Consider the following 19629-nt stretch of genomic DNA (forward strand, 5'->3'; position numbering starts at 1 on the left):
AATGGGAACCTTCTGGGTCTAACCAGAATGGCTCTTAGGACCATCCGACTCTGACACAGCGTATTCTTTTTCGGAGACAATTATCAAATATTAACTTATATTCAACTTAACATCTGCATTTAATTCATTAGTACAATATAAATATTATTTTTCAAAGTGTTAAAATACACATTTCAAAATTAGTTGAAGCAATTTTTAAAATATATAATTATATACAACACGTACAAACATGGAACGTAAATAATTAATTAATTCTTTCACGCAATTTATCAACATTTAAAAATGAATGGAGTTGATCAATTTCTTTTATAGCTCCAAGATAGACTGGACATCGATCGTGAATTGTACGAGGTTTGATATCTAAGACATGTTCCTTTCCTGTGGAACCTATACCTCCCGCTTGCTGCATTAAAAAAGAAGCAGGATTGCATTCATAAAGTAACCGAAGCTTTCCCTTGGGGGAAAATTTATTTGCTGGATAGAGGAATATCCCTCCATACATTAGTGTTCGATGAAAGTCGGCAATGAAGGTTCCGATGTATCTTTGTGGAGTAGGATTTGGACCCTTCTTCTTATTTTCAACAAAATCCAAAATTTTTGGATCCCAAGAGCCGGAATAAGATTCATTGACAGAGTACTGAACACGATCAGAAGAAATCTTGATATTTCTTTCACTGAGTAAAAACTCACCTAGATATAATAACTGAAGTAATAAGGATGGATCCACACTCATTGAATATACCTGTTGATGGGTCCAATATATATTTATCAACCCCAGAGCCAGTGGAGAGCATCATAACGGTAGCACTTCCATATAAAGCATACCCGGCAGCAATTAAATTCTTTCCTGGTTGGAGTACATCCTCAAGTGTTGGAGGTGATCCTTTAGGTGTTTTTCGTTTATACACTGCAAAAATGGATCCAATTGAGGCCAGGCAGTCAATGTTATTGGATCCGTCCAGAGGATCAAAGCATACGATATAATTCCCTGCCTTTTCAGGTTCCACCTCAACAACATTGTCCATTTCTTCGGAGACTAACAAACATGTGGTACATGATTTTGTGAGTTGTTTTATAAAGATTTGATTGGCCAGGATGTCCAACTTTTGTTGATCCTCTCCCTATGAAAATCAAAAAGAATCTTGTGATTTATTTTGAATAAAGATAATTTGTCAAAAAACATCAAACATTTACTTGGATATTAATAGAACCATGGGCACCAAATAATCTTGAGATTCCAGCTCTTCTAACAGCTGCTGATATATTTTTACAAATACTTTGAAGTGTAACGACAAGGCCTACAAGCTCTGCTCCTCCTTCTTTGTTCATCAAATCACACATAAGGGACTGAGACAATGTGTCCGTGGATCCATCATTTGTTGATAAATTCATTATGACTGATCCAAAAAATAAATAAAATATTTTCTTGTCTCTTTTTCTGTAGTTAAAAACATGTAAAAAAATGTAGAGCTCGAATAAAAAACAAGTTTTGACTAATATTACAAAAAACTCAGGACTTCGTTGTAAATACTACTACTATAATATATGGTACGCCAACATAAAAACAATCTTGCAATATAAATCAAGAAAAGGAGAAAACCCCAATATAACTTTTTACTTCATTATTCATATATACATAAAGCCCAATATTAAATAAGTATATTTGAAACAATAAGAGGCTTCGTATTTAAATTAGTGGGATGAGTGGAGATACCCGAGAATTTAGCTATAATTTATACACTTTATTTGATTTATGAGACTTATATCAGCCCCAATATGGCCCCTTTCAAATAAAATCTATCAATTTCAATTTTTTTTTACTGTAATGATGAATTTAAGTGCAATTTGAGGGACTTCTAAAAGGTTGATTGGAGTATTATGTCGCCATAAATTTTAAGAAAAATCATTCTTTTGTTGATGGATCACATATATAAATAATATTAATTTAAAAAAAGTTGCATCCAAAAAATAAGATGAATGATTTACAGTCCTTTGATGCGAATAATACAATAATTTATAGTCCATGGATGATTGATAAATTATTAATGGTGTCATTTTTGACTATTTGAATACAAATGACTAAAATGTGTGTATTCATTGGCAGATTATAAAGTTAAAATGCCACAGTTATATTACTCATAAATACATACTAAAAATGTTCTTTTAATGATAGTATCAATTAACCTACTTTGTTAATTAGTAATGATGAAAATCAAGTGTAGAATGGGCAATTTAAAAAAATAATAAAAAACCGAAACTACACAAGGTACGACATTTTAAAAAAAATCAATCGTCACTAATGTTTTCATTGATTTTAGGAAAAAAATGGCAAGGAAAAGTGACGTAAGGGGGAAAATGGCAAGATTCTTTTAAACGGATATAATACCTATCACCAACATAATATATATTGAGATAAAATAAAAAAACACGACAGCAATTCCAATGGAAAAAGTGATAATTACTTAATTCTCCGTTATCAATTATAATATCATTAGACATGATGGATTATTCATATTGAATAAGGCGCATGGATTTGCCAACAAGAATTAGTATAATATTTTGAGAAATGTAAGGAACCTGAAATTTTGAGGGCCTGAAACCTTCCTATAAAGTTGGTCCCAACCATGCGACCTACAATTAAACAATTAGATAATGATAATTACACGAGTGTCACATAAATATTTTAGAGCCGCTTCTGTCGTCATTAAATATTTATTCAATAAATAAATTAATTGATGGAATTAAATATTGACAAATGAATTTACGTTAATATTTATTTTACAAGTTTATGAAGTAGGAGCCGGGTTCTCATTCTAAATTGAAATGAATGAATGAATAGAAGTGTAATATTCATATTCTTTGATAAATATAACTGAAAACCATTATTATTGATAACAAACGTAGTTACATATTCAAATGTAATTATATCCTACTAGAAAAATACACATAAAAATTCGTTGAAAGAGCCTATAAGTCACTTGTTATGGTTCTCATAACTTGGCTTGATATCCATTGGAAGTATGAATTCACAGACTTAGATATAGAACTTCGAGGATTCAAGTCTTTTTAGGTAGGTGTTTTAGGTTTAGGTTTTATGGTTTCTTTGGAAACGAAAGGAAGACAATTGTTTTATTGCAATTTCAGATTGATCCAACTGTATTGAGCTTTACATTTTGCATCGTTATATCCAACGACCAGACCATTGACTTCCTCCAGGATCCTATCAGTGGTTTGTCACCCAAAAACCAACCACATCTTCTTTTGACACATCCTGGATCATAACAAAGTGGAAATCACTGTTCTTGACTAATATTATACTACTGATTGTTCGTTAATCCATGAGTTTGTTCAATATGAATAATTAATCCATCATTTCTAATGACATCATAATTGATAACGAAGGATTAAGTGATTAGCACTTCTTCCATTCGAACCGCTGTACTGCCTTTCATGTTTGTTTATTTTTATTTTATCTTAATATATGTTATATTGGTGATAGGTATTATATCAGTTTATAAGAATCTTGCCATTTTTTCAACAAAGTCACTTTCCCTTTTATTTTTCTTGCCATTTTTTCCTGACATGGTTTTCATTGTATTAAACAAAGATCTTTCATAGATTATAAATATCTGGATAACCTTGAAAATCTAAAAGGTACACCATCTGTTCTGGAACAAAATATAGTTATACTGAATTCAGAGTCATTCAAAATCTATCCATCCCTAGTATATTTCAATATGAAATCATAGCCATATAACTTCAAATTTAGATGTTGTTGTTCAAGAAGTCAAACATTCCAGTCTCCTATTACACATAGTAGTTTACCCTCATATGTAATCATACACGCCCAGTTCAAACTGGATACTATTAATAAGTAGTAGTTATTTAAAGAACTTTTGTATCTACAATAATAAGACGATATTAAATCAACGACCATCCTCTTCACAATCGTTGTATCCGTATACAACAGATGTGATTTTAATTTGACAATTGCTAAGGTCTATGATATTCTCTATTCATTATGACCGATTTTTTCCTTTGGAACGGTCTAGAGTGATTTTTTCTTTTGTAACTACTTTCAAAAGCAACCAAGCCAACCGGATCGAGAAAGGCCATAAATTGTTGATTTGCTTAAAGCATAATGGGTCAATATGGTCACCCTCCTTCCCAAACGGTCCCCTCCTCACATATCGTCTGGAGGATGTTTAATTTTTTAAAAAAAAAATCAATTAATTTTTCTGAATATTTCTAAATTAAAAAAAAAAAAAAATCTCGACTATACTATTTAGGGTACAATCGAGAAGAGAGATTGTGCTACTCCTGAGCGAAATTTGGATCACCTCAAGGCCTTTGTCGAGCAGCAGTAGGCGGCCATGACCGATGCCTTCATTAAAAAGTGCTGCAGGGCCTTTAAGCCCAGGTTGAAGGCCATGGTAGCAGCCAAAGGAAATCACTTTGAAAAATAGAAGGATATATCAATAAAGAAGTCTGTGATAAAGCCACAATTTTTACTCCTTTTCATTCTTACAAAAGTGTAGTCTCATTGTTTGTTATTAAAAAAACCACGAGTTTAACTCACACACTGTACAGAAATCACTATTTGTACAGGACATAAATACATTATACCCACTATCATGAAATAGCTGGTTTTTAAGAAAAATAAGGAAATAATGTTCATATAATTATACTTTACTATTCAAATAGTTCTTGTTTCTTTTCTTCCTTTCAAAATACTCGTAGTAAATGATAATTATGTATTGAACAACAATATCTTCTAAGCACCACCCACTTTAAAAACAAAATGATTTATGAAAAAACCTTTTGATCCTGCCCAAGCGTAAGTTTCTCTTCTTCACAGTTATTTTTCTCCGGTTATGACTAGTGTTAGAACTCTACCTTATCTACACACTCTGTAATATTAATAATGTGTATAGACTATATATAGAGAGAGAATCAACTAACGCGTTGCTAGAAGTAGCCATAAAACAACGTATGAAAGTTATAAAATATTCATTGGACAAATGATCGATAAATGTATATCCAATTCATTTCGAGTATGGTAAAAAAAAGTCTGATATTCCCTCTGTGATGTTGCTTTTCATATATTCAAGTACCTAAGGACTTTAATTGATATATAGAAAGCTCATACGATATATTGTTCGACTTGAATAAAAACAAACAAAATAAAACCCACTCGACTTTACTAAAGTGGGGAATTGTCTAAAAATCCCTCAAACTCTCTAGATACATTATTTGAAAATCTTGACTAAGCTATCTTGATACACTGGGTAAAAAAATGCCCTTGTTATAATTTATACAGGGCTTATCTTATCCAGGGGTACACTTATTTTTAAATTTTAATAAATCAAAAATTTATTCGTCAGTTGTCTTCAAACTCGGTGAAAGATAGGTTTGGTGACTCAAAATTCATTTTGTAAAGTTTTGACCTAGGTTGTGCCATTAGCAGTCTTGCGGTTCTAGCTGTTCCGTTTCTTGAAATGTTATAACCGGAAATGAGACCCCTATATATTGCATATCGGTCTGCTAGGGATTTAAGCCGCGTATTGAAGCAAATATTAGAGTTACACATATTGAATATCAGTTGTGCCAAGTACTATTTTCAGATTTTTTGTAAAATAATAAAACTATATATGATCAACCCTGTAGTATTGGGTTTATCAGTTAACAATATTGTGCCGCTTATTTTCAATCATTTAAGGGCCCTAAGATGTCCTAAATGATTCTCGGTTTCCCTGTTTTATCAAACACTAGCGGTAGTATCCGGCAATGCCCGTTAAAAGATAAGTTTTCCTTAAATAATAAAGAAACAAAAATCCTCAGTGTTATTCTCCATTTTCCATGAGCACACTCACAGGTAACTACTCAATACTTATATCAATTCATATGGATCGTTCTGTCCTCAAGAATGAAAGAATAATAGTAATAGTACCCCTTGGGGGTACTTGAGATTTTAAAAGAACATTTTACAAGTGGTACATAACTCAGGAGCATGGGAGTTTGAGAAAAACAAAAGTATTATGGGTGAATCAAGGTTAATAGAAATACAAGGTTAGACCATCATGTAATCGGGCTTGCTAGAATTTTCAATCTGATGTATTGTAGGGACTGCTGGGCAAAAGAGGCAGATTTTGACAAAAAACGTAACCACTCATAGTCTATGACGTCACTATTGCTAGAATTTTCAATTTAATGTATCGTACCGACTGCTGGGAAAGAAAAACAGATTTCGACAAAACACATAACCACTCATGTACTATGACGTCAATATTAAAAGTGTGGATGAAGTCAAACATCAGTCGTACAGGCGTTATGGTATAACCTTGTATTTTATTTTAACCTTGGGGTGACTGATGAGTAAAGAGGGATGTGTGTAAAGAAAAAAAAGGTATAGCGATTAGTAAAGGAAAAACGGTTGAGTGTATGCCGTTTCTCCTTTTTTGTTCATTAATTGATTAATAAGATCTCCCTCTAAAAGAAGAATTCTCCCCATCCTTGATGTAAATTTATTTGAAAATGAATAATAAAATGAAAATATTTATGTACTTTAAAATTAACTATAATATTTTGCCTGCACTAATGTTATTTTTAAATGAAGAAGGTTCTCCTCTCTATAGCAGTCATTATTGTTCGCCTTCCCATAATCATATAACTGGCAGCTGATATTAACTAAGGTCATAATTCAGTAATACTTTAAGTTTGGCTCTCGCCTTTTCATCACACTCTACAAAAATCCCATCCTTTAGTGATTAGAATGAGCTAGGATGTCTTTTTTTGGAGGAAAAAAACCTGGATTATAAATTAGAAAAGGAAAAATAGGCTGTTGCGTGTGCTTTTTCTTCTTTTTTATTTATCATTTAACAGAACGTTGTGAATTTCTCCCTCTGAAGTAAGTATTATCGTCTATCCTTGTTGTAAATTGATTTAAAAATGCATAACAAAATGAATATATATGAATTTAAATATAACTATAATATTTTCCCTGTACCAATGCTATTTTCTATAAAGAAGTTTCTCCTCTTTATAGCAATAATTTATTTTTCCCCTACACAATCATATAACTAGAGAACATGTACATTGTACAGTGCTCCTCCGTCTAAATTGCAACACTTTTTGAAAATTGCAAAATTCACTTATTTAAAAAAAATCATCAAATTTCATAAATTCATAAATACTATCAAGGGACATTTACATTCTCAATCAATGTAGGATCTAGGTTGGGTTAAGTAGTGAGGATGGCAGCCTTCAGTAAGTTCTTTGGTTATGTATCAGACTCTTGAAAGCTTCCCCTTGAGGTAACCAAAAATATCAATGTCAGGGGGAACAGTCTGGTCTGTGAGGAGGCCAAGAGTCTTGCTTTGGAAAATGGAGGGTGAGGATTTTGTTCCAGGTCACACACTTTACTTGATCCAAAGGCATCAACGAGGAGTAATCTTGTTAGCATTAAGGTTTAAGTCTTGCTTCACCAAGGAGTGAATGGTGGTCTGGCTGCTCTCAAATTCACGAGCAAGACCATTGACAGCCACCTTTCCTCTTCTGCCTTTGATGGTACTTTTAACTGCCTCAATTAATTTGTTTTGCCTTGATCTGGACCTTGTGGAAGCTTTTGGTGTGCCTTTTGCTGTCACTTGGTACACAGTAGAGCGGTTACAGTGTAGCACTTTAGATATCTCCAATGTTGAGTTTTAACCCGTGGATAGCTCCAGAATTGCAGCTCTGAAATTTATCTAAATTATACCACAAACATACCATTAGGTTTTTCGTCATTGGGATGCATTTTATGATCTTGTAAGTCATTATCTATTTCTTTTGACTCCGACTTGTAGGTATCATATCGACATTTAAGGTGCAATAAATATGTATGAAAGAAAATGTAATGTTTAAACCAGATAAAGAATGATTAAAGCAAAAATAACTTAAAATTTTTAATACAAAATTATTTAATATGTGAACATATATATTTCGTGACCGGTGATTTCATTCTTAGTAAATTAATTCCCTATCTTTTCATTCCCAGTAAATTCGTTCCCTGTAAAACTCATTCCCGGGTATTTCATTCCCTCTATGAAGGTGGATATTTAGTGAGATCATACGGTTTATCCTTCTAAACTAGTTAGGAGTTTTTGTGTAGGACTGTAAAGAGAGTCCCAGGATAATCCTATGAATGATGATGATTATTGTAAGATTCAATCCAGAGCTGAACTTGAACCAGGTGAGAGTAAGTGATCCTGGAGAAGGGAGTGAGGGACCCGAGCAAACTTGCTATGGTTTACGTAGATTTGAAATGTGAAAAGAGGATGAGTAAATTGATAAAATGGAGGATTGTGGATTTTTACCTAGTTTAGTATGGTGCCACTAAATAGGGGAATGAATTTTACAGTGAATGAAATCATCAGGAATGAAAAGACAAAGAATGAATTTACTAGTAATGAAATCACCTAGCACCATATATTTGCTGCACCGAGTGTAAAAACGAACTGAAGCGTAAAAGTCGTACCAAACCCAACCGTGGTGCAACCCCGTATCATACCGTCCCTAATATATATATTACGATCTAACTTAGTTGTTAATAGGCTTTCTAAGTGATGAAAATTCGTTGTATTTTCTTAGAATTAGTAACATGAAGAATAAAATTTATTTTCCTCAGCTATTCTATTATTATTTAACTCCTGAGCAGTGAACTTCCTTCTCTACTACATTCAATCATATTAAGAGGGGAGTAACCTTGATGATTTGATGCAGAGTTATAATTCTAAGTCCTTGTTGGACTCAGAGTAGAACTGAGGATCGACATCGGAGTAATTCTTACGAATATCCTTGCTTATGTCCTTCAGTCCTCCTCCCGCATTGCAGCTGATTGTTGCTCATCTAAAGAAATGTCATGACATCTTAGCTTCTCGCCTCCAAAACATTCTTCAAATTGCCAGGGATATCATGTTGACTTTCGCTTTCTTTTTTGTCATGCCCAAAATAAACAAGACTTTTATCAATAGTTATTCCTATAGTTTCATATTATATGAATTGCCGATTTGTTAAACAAAAGAAACCGAACGATAATCTTGATAATTTGAATAATGTTTTGGAGGAGAGCAGCTTAGTTGTGATGATGTTTTATTAGATCAGCTATGAGATCAGGGGAAAAAACACAAACCCTACTCCTTATTTAGCAATGATATTGGCAGGATGTACTTCGATGTCAATCCTCAAGTCTACTCCGAGTCCAACAAGTCCTACAACTCCTCAGTGTTATTTTTCGCCTTTCACGGCTTACTGATTATTATATATTTATACTAGCAAAGTGTTACCCGGCGTTGCAGGTAAAGGAGGGAGCGGGAAATCACATTGACAATGGTTAATGTTTTTTCCTCTTTTTGTTTTGACCCCTTCCGCTAGGCATTATAGTAGATATGTATCATAATGAATTATAAAAGAAAGTGTTATAACTTCAACAACCTTTTTTTTTTTTATAAATGAGAAGTCCATCTTTTATTTTTGTCCAAAAATTGCCAAATAGAAATTCGAGAAGAAAATTGCAACTAACATTTTTTTGTCGACACCCCTATCTTAACCTGAACAGTTTCAAAAGAGGCACCCATGCAAAATTTCAGCCTCTTATGTCCAACGGTGTGGGCACCCATAAAGAAGACATGCACACACATAATATACAGATAAAGAATAACTTTAACAGCTTTGGAAAGTAAAAGATCCTGATCAGGTTGCAACTTGCAATTTCCAAAAGGAGCACGATCTTTCATTGTCATATTATTTATCGTTTGGTTTCGTTGATATTAGGAACATAATAAATTTATAAAACGATTTTCCTCATACCTTCTATTCAAAAGACAAGCATTCTAGGAAAATATCTTTGTTGGATTGATTTGTTCTTGATTAAGGGGTTTCTAATTAAGGAATCAATTTTTTCTTACAATTTCATTGACACACAGTTATCAGATCATAGAGGTATTAGCTTACAAATATATCCAAAACTAAGAGAAATGAGAAATAAACGACAATGGAAACTCGACTCCACATTGCTAAATAACCCCGAGACAGATGAGGAAGTTGTTTCTCTTTATCCAGAGGACATATAACTCCATTGATGCACACACGAGCGCATTTGCTTTAGTTCAATGCATGCTCTTAAAAATCAAATACCTATTATGAAGAAAGGGAGCTATGAAAGTTGAAAAAGCCGAGTGAGATATTGCTAGACTCGAAGAAATTACGAGGAGTGAATAAAGCCCGATAGAAAGAAGATATATAGCAAACCAACTTTTTAGAGAAACAAACCTTTTAAATAGAAGCAAATTCAAAATGGAATCTCATTCACGGCTACGATGTCTCGAGGCGGATAAAATAAAGAACAAAAAGAAAAATCCATCTCTGTTTACATCGACTGGTGAAATATCTGACGATCCAGAATATGTACATCTCCCAAGAAATTAAGTAATATTTTACTCAAATTAACAAATGCTTTGATTGCAGTAACACATCTACTTGTGCAAGGTGCAGAAATGATGGGAAGTACAAGTATATGTACACTGAGTTCTTCTGCGCTCATCTTATCCTTATTATTATTTAATATGATCTAAATATATTTAAAGTACTGTGTTCTATTCTTATGGTATAAATAGCTTGACATCACTTGTGTATGTAGAGTAGTAATATATATTATGTATAAATAAAATATACGTCATGTGTTACTATTAAATCTACCCTAGTATTATTCCTTCACGCCTTTTCCTTGTTTCTCTCGGTCGTCGTTCCTGGATTCTCTGTTATTGACAGTTTGTATCTTATCAACTTTGTCAAGACACAAAAATATTGTTGTGAGGAATGGAGATATACACCTGAAAAGTTGCTTTCAGTTTTAGAGAATGATAGTGATTCTTTAGAGCAGCATCTTACGGAAAAATTAATCCAGGATGCTATATATACAAATGCCAAAGTTAATAGATCACCCGTGCCATTTGGTTTTACCTCTGAATTTTATAAAAAGTCTCCTAATTTTTTAACACCCATTGTACTACAATTTTATAAAAAAGTAAAATCCCATGGTAACTTTCTGGAGTCCACCTCGGTCGGACGCTTTATTCTCATTCCTAAGCAAGATAAGGATTCAATTTTTTTTTTAAACTTACGCCCTTTGACTATGCAAAACTTCCTATACAAAATCTGTACCTACATTTTAGGGAACCGGTTGAGCCATGTTTTGAAGCATTATGAAAACAAATTAATGGATAATATACTTTTTGCGTTGCAGAACTTTTTGGAATCATCTGACAATGTTTCTTTAATGACTGTTGATTTTTCTAAAGCCTTTGATACTCTTTTTCACAAATTCATAAGTGAAACTTTATTTAAGAAAGGATTTTGTGATTTTATCGTCAGGATGGCTGGAGCTCTATTAGCCAAATCACAAACTATAGTTCAGTATGGAAACAAATCCCCTATATTGAAAATAGAAGAGGTGTGCGACAAGGTGAATCTTCCTCCGCTCTACTTTTTATTATGTGCATCGACCCATTAATCCAGAAAATTCAAATGGATGGTGACATAATTGGTTTTTCTACCCTTTTGTTTTACCCAAAATGTCTTTGTTATGCAAATGGCTTAACCATAACTTTTGGGGTATCAACTACAAAGAATAAAGTCTTTTGAGAGAACTTTACGTCTGCTAGATGTTTTTCCATAGTTTCCGGACTAAAAATAAACCATGAGAAAACTGAAATACTCAGCCAATATCATGGAATAATTGAAAAAGCATAGCCGACCTTTAACACGATAGAAACCATGAAGTTATTAGGGTCTTGGATTGGAACCGAGTGCGTTGATTTTTTTTTTTTTTTGGAAGATATCACCATAAAGATTGGACGGGCTTGTGGCTATTTTGAGCCTTCAATCTTAGCAGCTGGGACAAAGTTCAGGCATGGAACTCGTATATAATTTCAAAAGTGATTCACCTTTTACGAGTAACTCCCTAGGATGAAGAAATTGCCATACAGATTCCCAAGATGGAGATGACGTTTTTAAAATTAAATAAGAAAAAGAATATATCGGTGAAAAGAATTCATAATCCCCTAACATATGGTGGCCTTTCCGTCATGTCAATTAATATTTTATTAGATATTTTTTACTTAACAAATACAAGAGTGAGCTCTACAATGGTCTTAAAAGGATTCTGGAAAAGGTGACAACATATTCGGAAAGGATGAAAATACTTTCAAAGGGAGTCGTTGATATCTTCTGCTCTTTTGAGGAGTCCCTTAGGTGGGAAATTCCTACCAGAGGTTCTCTCAGTGATATGAAGGTACGGACGGATAAGTGGAGTCGATTATGCAGGCCAAACAACAAATTCAGGTGAGCTGATAAATAAAATGGCCTTGAAACAGTACAAGTAAGCTTTTCGGAGTTACGTACATGTTCTAAGACCTGCTTTGCTGATACTTCTTCGATTGTTTTTTCTTGATACTTCTGATCACAGAAAATCCAGTCAAACTCCGACATAGGAGCCTTTTGTTAAATACCTGGAGAGAAGGGCAATAAATTAACCTGTAAAGAGAAACATAAGTGTTATAAAAGATTACTTACTTTTTACGGAGATAAAAGAATATGTGCCTTTTGTCGGACCATTTGAATACAAGACGCTTCTTCCAATTTATAACGCCATCACCAAACTTTTAGAGGAACATTTCGATTTTTATAAGATGAAGAAGGATGATTTTTTATTATTTTACTCGGGAAAAAAGGAAAAGACTATTAATGGAACTATGACAAAGGTTAAACATATCTTGCGTGCGAAACGTGCTTTTTCAGACTATTAAATATCCGGTATTTTATACGTTGTGAAACTTCACCTTTGTATTTAAAACGGATAGTCCTTTTATAAACAAACTCTACAGTTCAGTGTTTTCTTTTCAAGTTTTTGTCTTTATCTTTGTTTGATATGTTTGTTTTGTTTTATTCTATGTTGTTGATTGAAATTTAGTGTCTTTTTGTTTTAGTAGACGTGTGTGTGTTTATGTATATGCATTTATTGATTTTAATAATTTTCGTTTCTTATAGTCCTACTATTAAATTGAATTATAGATAAGTCTAAGAAAAAAATCGTCTAATTATTATTTTTTTAAGCTCAAGTTATCCCTAAAGGCGGAGTTCGAAAGGGGGGAGTATGAAATTTTTTTTAGAGGGGAGCCAATTTATTAATTGTTTTGCCATAATAAGTATATAAAATATAGTGTTTTTGTAATAAACTTTTGGGATCAGGAGGTTTCTACCATCTCCCTGGTTCTCCCACAAACTCCGTTTATCGTTATTCTAGGGGCATCTGCAGATTGTTGGCTCAAGAGCAAGTCCATAAACTTTTGTCCTAATCCCCCAAAATTATTGCCTTATTCAGGGTGGTCCATATGAATTGGGAAAATCTTTAAAGGCTTAGAACAAACCAACTAAGTGAATTAGAACTTTATTTATTTGACAACTACATTTAATGAAATTCAATTATTAATAATGAGATCCCCTTTTCTCGATAACCTCGGCCACACAGCGCCGGAGGCCTTGGTAGGCCTGAGCCGTGCTTTGCCATTGTATGGGTAATACAATGCTTTAGGGAGTCACAGACAAATGAAACTTGGTACATGTCTCATGCTCTCCCTATAGATATAAATTGCATGGGTTCAGGTTTGGGCTGTTTGCAGCCCAAATATACGGGATTTGAAAGTGAGGACATTTTGTGCTCAAGACACGCTGCACTTTTTTGGACTTGTGGGTCGGTGCAATATCTTACTGGAAGGTTTAATTTATTGCATCGAGGGAATGTAAATTTAAAGTGAATAGCAAGAAGCAGTACAACGTCTGGATCTGCACGAGTTCGTCCGAGCCTAACAATGCTTCCAGCGCCGTGTGGCTGAGGTTATCAAGAGAAGCAGTCTCATTATAAATAATTGAATGTCATTAAATGCAGCTTTCAGATAATACGAAATATATGTTTATAACCTTTCTAGTTTGTTCGTTATATGCCTTTCAATATTTTCCCAATTTATCTAGACCAGGGGCCAGCAAACTTTTTTTACTGCAGGCATAATAAATGAAAAATGACGAGCGTGGCCCACATAATCAGTCTGTTTTGTTACTTTTAACAGTGACATATTCAGAAATTCCAGCAAACTTTTTCGTGAAGAAGTTTCTTTGAGTTTCTAAACCGCATTTGATTGACTCATATTTCTAAGTGCGTAACTATCTGGAAAACTTTAAATATGTTTTGTTTCATGTTGACTCCAAAGATTGTACTCTTTCAAAAGTGCAACAGTTTTGCTACACATGAGGTAACTAGATTTATTGTCCTTTGTTTCCGAAAAAAAAAAAAATCTTTACTCCCCCCACTTAATTGAAATCGCAACACTCTGTGTCCATTTTTCTTTTTTCAGTAGCCATAATGAAGGGCGAAGAAAACTGGATCTAAAAATGAAAGAAGGGGAAAAATGTGTCATTGTGAGATACCCAAATGAAGATGGGAAAATGAATGTTGCTCCTGTTAATGCTACATATAAAACACTGAATATATATTTCTTGAAATGCATGGAATGGGACAAAGGTACTCAAGGGTTATTTACAAGATAATACGCATAATATATGACCTGCATACTGTAGTTTGGTGAAAACAGGTAAAATTGGTTAAAATTCAGGATCAACACAAAAAAGATGCACTTTAAATTTTTCTTAAAAGTATATAAAAGGTGTTATTGACTTGGGAAAGGAAATAAAAAAAAGTACGTCATTTTCTACTAAAATTCCTTCAAGAGGGGAAATGAAGAAATACAAAGCTAAGCCGTATTCGTGATTATTCAATGTGTTCCGATTGTTTATTTTGATACAACCTTTATTAAAGGCTATTTGCCTATAGTTTTTATGAACTCCTCCCAATTATTTTGAACCTTCTGCAGAGACACAAAATATTATCAAGTTTTTTTACTTCAGGGAACAAAAGAAAAGAGTCAGTTGTAACTAAGTCCTGACTATATAAAGGATTATCTATAGTTTTGTGACTTATTTCAGCACATATAATTATCTTAATTTAGTGTTGCGATGAAATAATTATTTGTAACTATCCCTTACATCGTTTTACAGAAAGATTTTCATGGATGTAATTTAAAATATTTATTTGAGATATATTAAAGAACGCTTTTAATTTTAAACTTCAACAAGATATAATTAATTAATTAACAATATAATTTCAACAAAACTAATATTATTACTAGAAGTGTCTGAATTCTCTTAATCATTAATTTAGGCGACCTCAGGTGCAATGATAGCTGCCAGGCAATGGTGGAAGGCATAGCACCTGCTGCAGATGTAGTCCTCTGTCATGGAGTCTCCTTGCTGGCTGACGGTGGTTTTGAAAGCCTTGGTGTTTCGATGACAGAGACTGCAGGCCTTTAGGTTGTAGGGTGGGGGCAAAATAACACAAAAGACTTATTCAAAGGAGTCTTGGAATGGAGGAGATGGGGTTTCTTTCATTGTTGGCGTCAAAAGTGTCCTGTACACCCTCAAAAGGCTCTTTCCACCCACTTTTTTTGATATTTCTCTAGTGTAAAAGCTCGAGATCTCATGCATGGGACCTATCGACTTGAGGGGATTGGAAGGGACTATTTTCTTTAATTCCTCCGCGTCCTGTTTGACCTTTTTGACGGCACCCTTTTTCCTTCCCCAAGTTTTGGTCCTGCTGACAGCGTAGATGGTTGTCTTGGAGAATCCCAACTGCTTGGAGGCTTCAGTGGGATTTTTTTTTCAGCGTCAAGGAGTGCACAAAGCGAATGCAAATTTGTAGATCACGTTCAAGTGTGATTTTCTCGACTAAAACGTAAGTTAGATAGCTGAGATTTGTTTTGTTTTCTAACTAATTGTTTATGCTTTAATATATCAGAATATGAATTAATTTCAATCACACAACCTTCATTAATATATAGAATTAGTATATGCTCAGATTTCATATGAGCCGTTATACGACAAAAAAAGGATAAAGTGACGTCATCTCCCGTATTTCAAAAGTGACATCTCACTAGGAAAAAGTTTTTTTGTTGTCAAATAAATTTGTACAAAAAATGATGACGTGTAATGTAGTGTTGGTCCTTATTTAGAACTGAAAACTGTCGTCGTCCCGTCCAATTCATTCCTGCATATTACTCCTATAATTTATTAAGTTCTGTCCTTGATGCCGACACTTCATTTCATTTATTCTAAGACTCAATTGGACTAGAAACAAAGAATAAGGATAGATACAACACTAATCAGGTCGTTATTGTATCCAATAAAAATTTTATGCCATTTGTGTACTAATGAACACTTGTATCTCACCTATTTTTTGATACAAATATTGTTACTTTTTTTGTTCTTTTCTCAAATTGTACTACCGAGCAATAAAAAAGAACTTTTTAGGGCCTTAAATTGAATATTTTTGCACCTTTCTGATTAAATTAATTCATATTATATAAGCTGGAATCATTATTTTTTTTAAACAAATAAAATTTGATAAACAGTATAAGAATTTGTGAATATAAAATTAATTTTGATCATTTTATAAAGAGGTTTCGTGATCAATACGTTTTTTGTTTATGTTATTCTTTTTCCCTTTTTCACTCCTTTTTTTATTGTATTTTGTGTTGGATCAGTCTAATTGTGTATGTTAGTCTACGCTTAATCAGTCCGGGAAATGCAACAACGAGTAACTCATAAATAAAGTTGATAATATTGTAGAGAAAAACGCGTGCAAGGAGAAGGGGGAAAAATACATATGGTATCATTGTTTAAAATACTGATGTGATTATCATCTGCCTGCTTTATTATGATTTTTGAGGGTATAACGTAAGTATTTATTAGCAAAATGTTTAATGAAGATATACTACGTATAATTGACTTAGACGTTTTTTATCCGTTACAGTAGATTTTATAACGTCACACTCCATGAAACTGTAATTCATTATTAACCTTATTCTCAGAATAATAGCTAATGAAACGACAAAGTAGAGTATTTTGAAATATATTTGAAGTTCCAAGTTTAAAAAAGAAGGCTTTAATTAAATATAATCTACATAATAAAAAATATACCATCATACATTTATCTTTCCAGTTAAATATATCATAACTTTAGGTTGCAAAACACAAGCGCGACGTGGAGTTTAATCAAAAAGATAATCACCCCTCTTCTTCATGTGGAAGTTGCTATATACAATTGTGCACAGGATAGATATATCTCTACCGATGAGATCTAACTAATTATTAATAATAAAGTAAATGTCAAAATCATAAAATTAGACAATAAATATACTAATAAAAAAATGTTGGAAAAAAACCATCTTAAAGATTTAGAGCAAAAGCTAATTATGTAGTAATGTCCGGCGATATTACTCCTTATTAAGAGCATCAAGAAAGATATTTTCCCCGTTATTTTTGCTTATATAACAACATACTATTATCATGAAGGATATACACAATTGCTAATTATAATGCTACACCCAATGTAACTACCCCCGTTGTTGTGACCATTTAAGCAGTTGTTTTTGCCTTTTATGAGTTTTCTGAACACCATTTCTTGGAGCCTATCAACTATAGCTAAGCCTTAAGTGATAATAGAAGTAATATTTAATGACTATGTAATATTGGAAAACCTAATTATCATACCCAAGTCTTTAAGTGAAGAAACTAGTCTTAGTCAAACTAGTTGCAAACCATCCAAAGCTCCTACTCCCGTTGTTGTGACCATTTAAGCACTTTTTTTTGCAATTGAATGAGTTGTGTATGATAATTCTTGATAATTTTGGCTAAAATAGAATCATATTTTAGGGTTAGATTAAAAAAAATTGAATACTTACTGTTAGATAGTACAAAATTCAGAGTTCCATTTCGAAATTAGTAAATATTTTATACTTTTTACTGATAACTTGATCGTCATTTGGTGTGGATGACTCAAAACATTTTTATATGTATTTCTATAAAGGAAATCAGTACCAACATCCTCCATTAATTTAATGATGGTTCCTCGGGAAGGGATAAGGTTATATTACATGTAATAATCATCTATAAATAATAAAGTATTCAAGAAAAAAAAAACTATAAAAATATTGATTAGAGAAAATAAATCAGGAATTTTTATTGAAAGAGGAACAATAAAACTAGAATTAGTAGTAAAATATACACTTTTTAAAAGAATGGGACCTTCCAAAGGACCCAATTAAGTAAAGAAGTGTAAAACAGTCGGCAAAGAGACAAACTTTTTTTTTAATAATACAAATAGAAACCCCCCAAAAATCTTCAGTCTTACTTTTTGTTTTTCATGAACACATTTGCACCTACTTATTCAATACGCTATGACTTTTTTTCAGTCTATTATTGATTCTCAAACTACTGACAATTCTCCAATGCTTTTTGAGCGGGTTAAAAATGCTTTATATAGACCAGATCCGTCGACTGATCACAAAATTATTGAAATAACTCTTCGTTTTATTCCCAGCAGTCATCAGTTTAAAGTGCCAAAACGGATATTAGGGGAATGTAATTTCAAAAAAAAAGTTTTTTAAAATCCAATCCTTCAAAAGTTTTTCAAAAATCTTTGCAAAATACACCACAGATTCGGTGAATTCATACAAAATCTTTGACATTACTGAAACTGAAAAGAGAAGAAAAGTAGATCGCGAAACCGATCCCATTCTTAGAACCAAATATTTACCTCGCAAACATAATCATACAGGCACAACAATACAAAAAAATGTTGTTAACAATAGAACAATCGATGAGCCTTCTGAAGTATTGAAATATTTCCATAAAAGGTTCTCGTAGATTTGAGGGTGAGAGAGACTCAATTTCCCGAAGAAAAGGAGACCCTCAAAGGTTGAAGTATTTACCAAGGCTAATATTGTAAATTATATAAAGAATAATTTCAAGGATTCCAATGCATCGGGTCCGGATGGTCATTGTGGGATAATTTTCTCTCTTGCGCCTGAAGAAATTGCGCGATACTTTTTAAAAGTAGTAAAATCCATGGAAAAGTCTGGAAAAATGCTCCTTTCTCTTACAAAAGGAAGGATAGCTCTTATACCTAAAAAGAGGTGATGGAACTGATTTCAATCACTGGAGGCCCATAGTTTTAAATGAAGTTGACAGAATATTGTCTGGTGTTTTAGCTAAGCAAATTGAACACATTTTAAACCAAAACATTAAAGATGAGCAAAAAGGTTTCCTGAGAAATAAAAAAATTACGGATATTTCAAAATATAGCTGCAACAATTGAATCTCTTAATAGGAGTGGCAAGTTTGATGCATTGATTGCAATTGATTTTTACAAAGCATTTGACTCTGTACGTCACTGCCACATTATGAGATCTGTTAAAAGTTTACTCCCCAAACTTTTTTTAATCCTAACAGAGCTTTACTCGCTAACGGCTCTTCTATAATTTCGTTGGATGGAGAAATGAGTGAACCCATTTTATTAAGAAAGAGCTATAGACAAGGATGTCCAGTCGACCCCTTGCTATTTATATCTGCCATCGATGAACTAACATGGACCATTTCGAAAAAGTATTTGGGATTTGTTGTCTCTTTTTGTGGGACTCCACATCT

At 33.0% G+C, this 19629-nt stretch overlaps 1 protein-coding gene across 7 annotated transcripts in view; it reads right to left on the minus strand.

Annotated features, from left to right (window-relative positions):
• Positions 1–80: 80 nt before the first annotated feature.
• LOC121123727 (fructose-1,6-bisphosphatase 1) overlaps positions 81–19629 on the minus strand; it is a 33000-nt gene continuing 13451 nt past the window's right edge. The window contains exons 1-4 of one of the 7 annotated variants that reach the window (XM_071890742.1): positions 4819–4912; positions 1195–1397; positions 743–1121; positions 81–690 (exon numbers count right to left, since the gene is read on the minus strand). In XM_071890742.1, the coding sequence (XP_071746843.1) occupies positions 245–690; positions 743–1121; positions 1195–1392 (1023 nt within the window). In that variant the 5' untranslated portion in view covers positions 1393–1397; positions 4819–4912 and the 3' untranslated portion in view covers positions 81–244. Of the gene's footprint in view, positions 691–742; positions 1122–1194; positions 1439–4688; positions 4913–19629 lie in introns of those variants that run through there. The other 6 variants (XM_040718853.2, XM_071890740.1, XM_040718851.2 and 3 more) reach the window with 6 other exon arrangements.

The sequence above is a fragment of the Lepeophtheirus salmonis genome, chromosome 8 (assembly GCF_016086655.4).
Source record: "Lepeophtheirus salmonis chromosome 8, UVic_Lsal_1.4, whole genome shotgun sequence".
Classification (NCBI taxonomy): Eukaryota; Metazoa; Arthropoda; class Copepoda; order Siphonostomatoida; family Caligidae; genus Lepeophtheirus; species Lepeophtheirus salmonis.